The sequence below is a fragment of the Neopelma chrysocephalum genome, unplaced genomic scaffold (assembly GCF_003984885.1).
Source record: "Neopelma chrysocephalum unplaced genomic scaffold, ASM398488v2 Primary Assembly neopelma1_181173, whole genome shotgun sequence".
NCBI lineage: Eukaryota > Metazoa > Chordata > Aves > Passeriformes > Pipridae > Neopelma > Neopelma chrysocephalum.
In genome coordinates, this window is record NW_020937742.1 from 1 (window position 1) to 6300 (window position 6300).

At 44.1% G+C, this 6300-nt stretch overlaps 1 protein-coding gene across 1 annotated transcript; it reads right to left on the reverse strand.

The window, feature by feature from the left end:
- Window positions 1–35: 35 nt before the first annotated feature.
- Window positions 36–5712, reverse strand: LOC113962484 (fatty acyl-CoA hydrolase precursor, medium chain-like). Its single transcript, XM_027673239.1, has 6 exons — window positions 5584–5712; window positions 4225–4429; window positions 1886–2030; window positions 1471–1604; window positions 989–1142; window positions 36–170 (listed from the first exon to the last, which is right to left on the reverse strand). The coding sequence occupies exons 1-6, from the start codon at window positions 5654–5656 to the stop codon at window positions 51–53; spliced, it is 831 nt and encodes a 276-aa protein (XP_027529040.1). The 5' UTR covers window positions 5657–5712; the 3' UTR covers window positions 36–50.
- Window positions 5713–6300: the final 588 nt, after the last annotated feature.

The window sequence follows — 6300 nt, forward strand, 5'->3', positions numbered from 1 at the left end:
TAGAATAAACAGTTTAAGATAGGCAAAGCTATCTGAAAAAAGAATTAAAATTACCACAAAGTACCCACTTGTGCTTCCTCCTTAGGCTGGTCAGTGAACAAACCCAGGAGGGCAGTACCACTCTCTGAAATGGCCCTGTGGAACAAGCCCTTTGCCAGGGGAGACAGGACCTGTGCAAAAGCAAGAACAAGCATGACAAGCATTGTGTTTGAACCACTGAATAAGAATTCCAAGATCAGGCTTTGCCATTTGAAAGCAGATGTTGTCAGACTGTTGTTCTGCAGCCTCTGACCATAGTTCAGCTGTGCAAAGGGCTTTGGCAGCACCATCAGAGATAAGGATTTCATGCTTGTGTTTTCCCCTCCCACAGCATTTGGCTTCCAAGGCTTCATGGAACCCCACTGCAAACCAGAAGCTAATGGAATATGCCCAAGGCAGTCTGGCTGTGCTGCAAAAGGGAATAAAGAGCTATTGGCCAGGGGGCCAAAGCTCAGGAAACGGGAATTTTTATCCCATGTAACAATGAACCCTGGTTTCACTCTGTGATCTGCCCCAAATTGTGAGAGGCTGGAGAAGAAGAGCATCTTAGCCAATGGGCTCAGTGTTGATGTAAAATTTTAACACAATCACTGGGACACAAAATGTGTGTCCAGTTCAGCTCTCGTGACAATTCACCTCGATTACTGTGCACAAGTGACTGGTCTGTAAGTCCTCTTACAGGGCTTTTCTCACAAGGTTGGACTTTGGGGAGGTTTGTTTGCATTGAAAAAAAGCAAACTCACCAAATTTAATTTAGTGGATGAGAGAGAACATTTGGGGACTAACTACAAGTACTTGTGCTGTTGTTGTACCACAGACAGAGGTGATGTGCCACTTCCTGAAACACCATCCCTTTGCTCCCAGCCTTCTCAGGCAGATACTGAAAATGAAGATGGATGGTGGTTTTTATCCCAGAAGGAATTAAAATTCAATGTTACTGTGAACTTACAAGAGCAGAAACACTGATTCCTCCTGCAGATTCTCCAGTGATAGTGACAGATCCTGGATCTCCTCCAAAATGGATGATGTTTTCCTGAACCCACTGGAGAGCTGCTACCTGATCTAAATATCCCCAGTTCCCTCGGGCATGTTCATCACCAGTGCTGCAGAGAAAGGACACCTTTGTTGCAGTGCTCAGTGCAAGAAAAATGGCAGAGGAAAATACAGCCTGTGGTGTGAGAAATCATCTGCCATTCCCTCCACAGAACTTCTCTCCACAGCTGAAAAATAAACAGCCTTGAGGTGAGAGCAGCAATCCAAGAAGAACAGATCAGAAAGCTGAGTTGGGACTGGTAAATTGTTCCCAATTGTTGCAGATGCAATTAAGAACTGCAGAGTTTCTTTGCATAAACGAGTCTCCTGCACTTCACAAAGGCTTTGCACACATCATTTTGGAAATCACTCAGCAAAAAATGAGATAAAACATCTTACCTAAAATATCCAAGAACACCTAATCTGTACTGAATTGCTACAACCACCACATTTTCAAAGGCTGCTAATGCTGAACCATCATATGGTGAAGCTGCTTCAAGAATTAATCCACCTCCATGTATCCATACAAGGACCTGGAAAGACAAAACCAGAATCAACCCAGCACAGACCTGAGCTCCCAGTGATAAAAACTAAATCTAACCCAAAATATAATGTCTTTTGTTGTTTCACTCCTGATTCTTTCAGATTACATTTCAGAAATGGTAGAAATCTTTTGGATCTGCAAGTCTACAAAATGGCATTGATTTTGTTAAATACTTAAACTTTATCAGTGCCCTGTGACTTTGGAGAGATTATTTAGAGGAAATCAAGCATCAAATAAATTTCCTCGAGGTTTTATAATGGTTTTGCTTACAGGCAACTTCTGCTGTTCTCCTGCAGAAACGGGTGTGTACACATTTAGGTACAAGCAATCTTCTGACACCTGAAGAGGAACCTTCTCCTTTCTATTAGTAATCATGTCTGAAAAATGTTGTCCTTCGACTGGATCCTGCACACACCTGAAAAAATAACAAGCAACAAATACTTTTAAGATGTTTTCCTCCTTTGACCTCTCATTAATGAGATGTGTACAAAGGAGCCACTGCCTGCTGCAATCCACAGGGACATGCAGATAAACCTTGCATGTTTCAAAATATTACAGAAATGTATCTGCAAACACATAGGGCTATAAATGCCTTCAATGGAAGTGTAAATTAATTATTTTACATCTCCAACAGCTTTTTATATTGTAATGGGAGGTATTAGACTTGAGGCACTTGTAGTGGTTTGAACCAGGTTTTCCCCCTGAAACTAAGAAAGTGGTAACCCCCAGGGGATGGTGACCCTTGGGGTTTGACCCAATCAGTGCTCCTGCAAAATATAAACATATCTCTGGACCGGAAAAGAAGAAGTTGCACTTGTTGTTAGGAGAAGAAGCAGCCATGATTTGAGCCACGAGGAAGCAGGGGGCCAGTGAGCCCCCTCTGGGGGGCCTCGGCTCCCCAACCCCAGCTGGGGTCATAGAAACTCGGAAACAGTGTTAGACTGGACTGAGGTCTGTGACTTGAGAAGCTGAAGGAGTTTTCTCCACTGTGAGTGGGCAGACGGAGCAGTAGCAGGGACACCAGCATCCGGAGAGCAGTGGCAAAGAGCCAACAGATAAGAAGGAGCAGCAGAGCTGCCGAGCAGGAAGACACAGAGATCTCTGATGGAGAGAGACAGAGAGAGAGTTTGGGTAAGAACTAAACAACCAAAACTCCCCAAACTCCCTGGAGACTCCTCTGAGAGAGAGGAGGATGATCAGACTCACTTGAAAGAGTCTTGGAGTGCAGTTTGCACTGCAGAGAGGAGCTTGAGAAGCTCAGACTGCCCTGAGAGCTGAGCCAGGACGGCCAAAGGAATGTGTGTGTGTGGGGTGACCTTGGGCCCCCCTTGCTGCAGCTTCAGAGAAGCTGGCAGCCATCTCGAGGCAGAGCATGGGAGCTCTGTAAAGGGGCTTGGATCCCCTGAAGGTACCAGACCGTCGCGAAGGCTTCTGCACTTCGTCGACATGACCGTGGTGGAGCAACCTTTGTCTGGGGTAACCCAGCCCATGGAAAGACCCCTTGTTTGGAGACGAGGGGCCGAGAGAGACTTGGAGACTCCCTCGTGTGTATTGGCAAGGATCTAACAACTGCTGCATTGGAAGAGAGAGACATGGCTGCCCTAGAGAGACCTGCTGCTCAGAGACTGGAAGGGGTCTTTTCTTCTTCTTCCCTCCTGGACTTTTATTTGGAAGGGAGAAGAGATTTGACCCATTGTAAATATTATTGTCATGGTAGAGATGGAGTTAAGATTGTATGTAATGTATTATACTATTTATTTATGTGTACAGTCACTGTAATATAATTCCCTTCCCCCCATATTGAGTCTTGTGTTTCTGTCTGGAAAACCCATCTCACACTGGGTTGAGATGTGGGAGTGGGCTAGGAATCAGGAATTGGATTTTGGGCTCTAAAACCATGACAGCACTAAACAAGGGCAGGAGGACAAATGGATAAAACATTTACAGTGTAGATTAGAATTGCCCGGCATTTCTTCTGTGCCCTATAAACCATGTGACTCAGCATTTTTCCTTAATATGTATTCCAAAGGTTTGTAAACACTGGGAAGTGATGGCCAAATGCTCCCAAAACAGAGGATTATCAGTCAAGTGCTGATCCATATCAGTTCATCCCTGATGCCCATTAAATAGCAGTAAAGAGAGCAGCTAATAAAGATGTCTTTAGAAATGTATTCACTGTAACAGCTGCAGATGTAACGAGATGGCACCAAGGAATTTATCTTTGTGGATTTTGATTGCCCTGGATGTGCAGCAGTGTCATGAAATTGCTTACAATATAAATATAAATATAATATACAATTATATAAATTATACAAATGATTAAAATAATATAAATACAAATAATATCAATAATAGAACATACAATAATATCAGAAATAAATAGAGAATATTTATTTCCATAATATAATATAAATGAATATTATAGTAGTAGAAAGTAATTAGAATAGAAAATATAAATAATATTAATATAATAGAATGTATAATAATAAATCATATAAATTATATCAAAATATATATAAAATAACAGTATATAAATGATTATATAATGTAGAAATAATATATAAATATAAAATTAACTTAAATATTCAGTGGTTTTGTCACTGCCTTACATTGGTGGGTAGGAAGTGGCGTCTCTGACCCCTTTCCATGGCTCAGGGGGCTGGGGCTCAGAAAACCTCAGGGATCCAAGGGGAGGTTTAGCAAAAGGAAGTCCCAAAAAGACATTTACACTCCTCTCAGCTGAGTCTACTTTGAATTGGAACCCTCGGACTCTCCCATATTTGGTCTCCACTTCTGGTTGCTCTGCTTTTTGTCCTGGAGGATGTGAGCACAAAATCACAGTTGGTCCATTTGTAAGTACTTCCCACATTTCTAATTGCTGGATTTGCTACTTAAATAGACACCTGTTGTTTACTTAATAATTTTCATACATAGGGCTTCAACAAACTCTAATCAGTTCTAACAGTACACTAACTTACTATTTTATATTACTAATTTGATTACTAGCATTTACTAATCAAAATTTTAGATTTTCTAATTTATTCTAATACACTTTTATTACACCCTTAGTAAATCAGTCTAGCTGACATTCTTTCAGCCTTCACGTTGATTAGTCTGTGGGTATAGTTTCCCCCAGGTATATCATATGTATTGTCTTACCACTCACATCAGTGACTGCACACGGATCTTAATCTCTTTTGGTCTGGGTTGTTAGATAAAAGCCCAATAGATTGCTCTCACTCAGAAAAGGCAATGAACAGACTAAATATATTCCAGGCCCTAGATAGTACATAGAGCCAAAAGGAAAAGCTTCTAGAAATAGTCTGGCATGTACAAATACTGTGAGCATTTAAATAAGATTCCCTTTAAGAGGGGTGTGAAAGTTCTCAGTCCCAAGTTACAGATGTGGTACCGTGGCCTGCTCTGCCTCAGCAGACAAGATCTTCATTTTGTTCTTTGCAAAGAAGGTAAATAAGATGAATGACTGAAAACAGATCACAACAAGAAATGAAGAACTATTTGCTATTCCAGCTCCATTTCTGTGCAGCAGGGTCTGGTGCCCGGGGTTCCCCAGGGGAGGCAGCTCCAGGGGTGCTCCTGGTATTTTCCTGAACCCACTGAAGAGCTGCTACTTGATCTAAATATCCCCAGTTCCCTCGGGCATGTTCATCACCAGTGCTGCAGAGAAAGGACACCTTTGTTTCAATGCTCAGTGCAAGAAAAAAGGCACAGGAAAACACAGCCTGTGGTGTGAGAAATCATCTGCCATTCCCTCCACAGAACTTCTCTCCACAGCTGAAAACAAACAGCCTTGAGATGAGAGCAGCAGTCCAAGAAGAACAGATCTGAAAGCTGAGTTGGGACTGGTAAATTGTTCCCAGTGGTTGCAGATGCAATTAAGAACTGCAGAGTTCCTTTGCATAAGCGAGTCTCCCGCACTCCTCTCCACCAAGACCCTCTGGATTTACCTGTTGCCAGCAGCGCCGCCACCCCGAGGGCGCCGATCCAGGCGAGCAGCGCCGCGTCCCTCCCCGCTGCCATGGTGCGGGCGGTCCCAGCTCCCCGAGAGCGGCCTTTTATCCCCGGAGCGGGACGAGTTGCGCAAGGCACAGCCCTGATCGGCAGGGGCAGCGCTCGGGCTGGGAGCCAGCGGGGCTGGGGCTGCCGGGGCACAGCCCTGAGCCGCTCCCGGGCACCGCTCAGCACCGGCAGTCCTGGGACAGGGAGCCTCCTGCCCCACGAGTGTCCCGCTGCCTCCCTGCTGCTCCCTTGGAATCTTAGGCACAACATCTCTGCTTCCAAATGCTTTGCAAAGAGCCTTCCTTGCACCAGGAGATGTGTCCTGCTGCTGTGCCACCACTCTGTGACAGCCAAGGGAGGATTTCCTCCCACTACACAGCAGGGACCAGGAAGGGAACCTCACTGCTGCTTTATTACATGTTCACTTGATTTTCACAGAACATTCTGAGTTGGACGGGACCCACAAGGATCTTCAAGTGCAACTCTTCAGTGAATGGCCCCTAGAGGGATTGAATCCACAATCCTGGCATTCTTAGCTCCAGGCTCTGACCAACTGAGCTCATCTCATTCTGGTATTGAGACCTCAATGGAAGAAACACAACACAGCCAAATCCAAACCAATATCCCTGAACAGTGTGCTTTTCCTGAAGTAAAAGTTGAGGGAT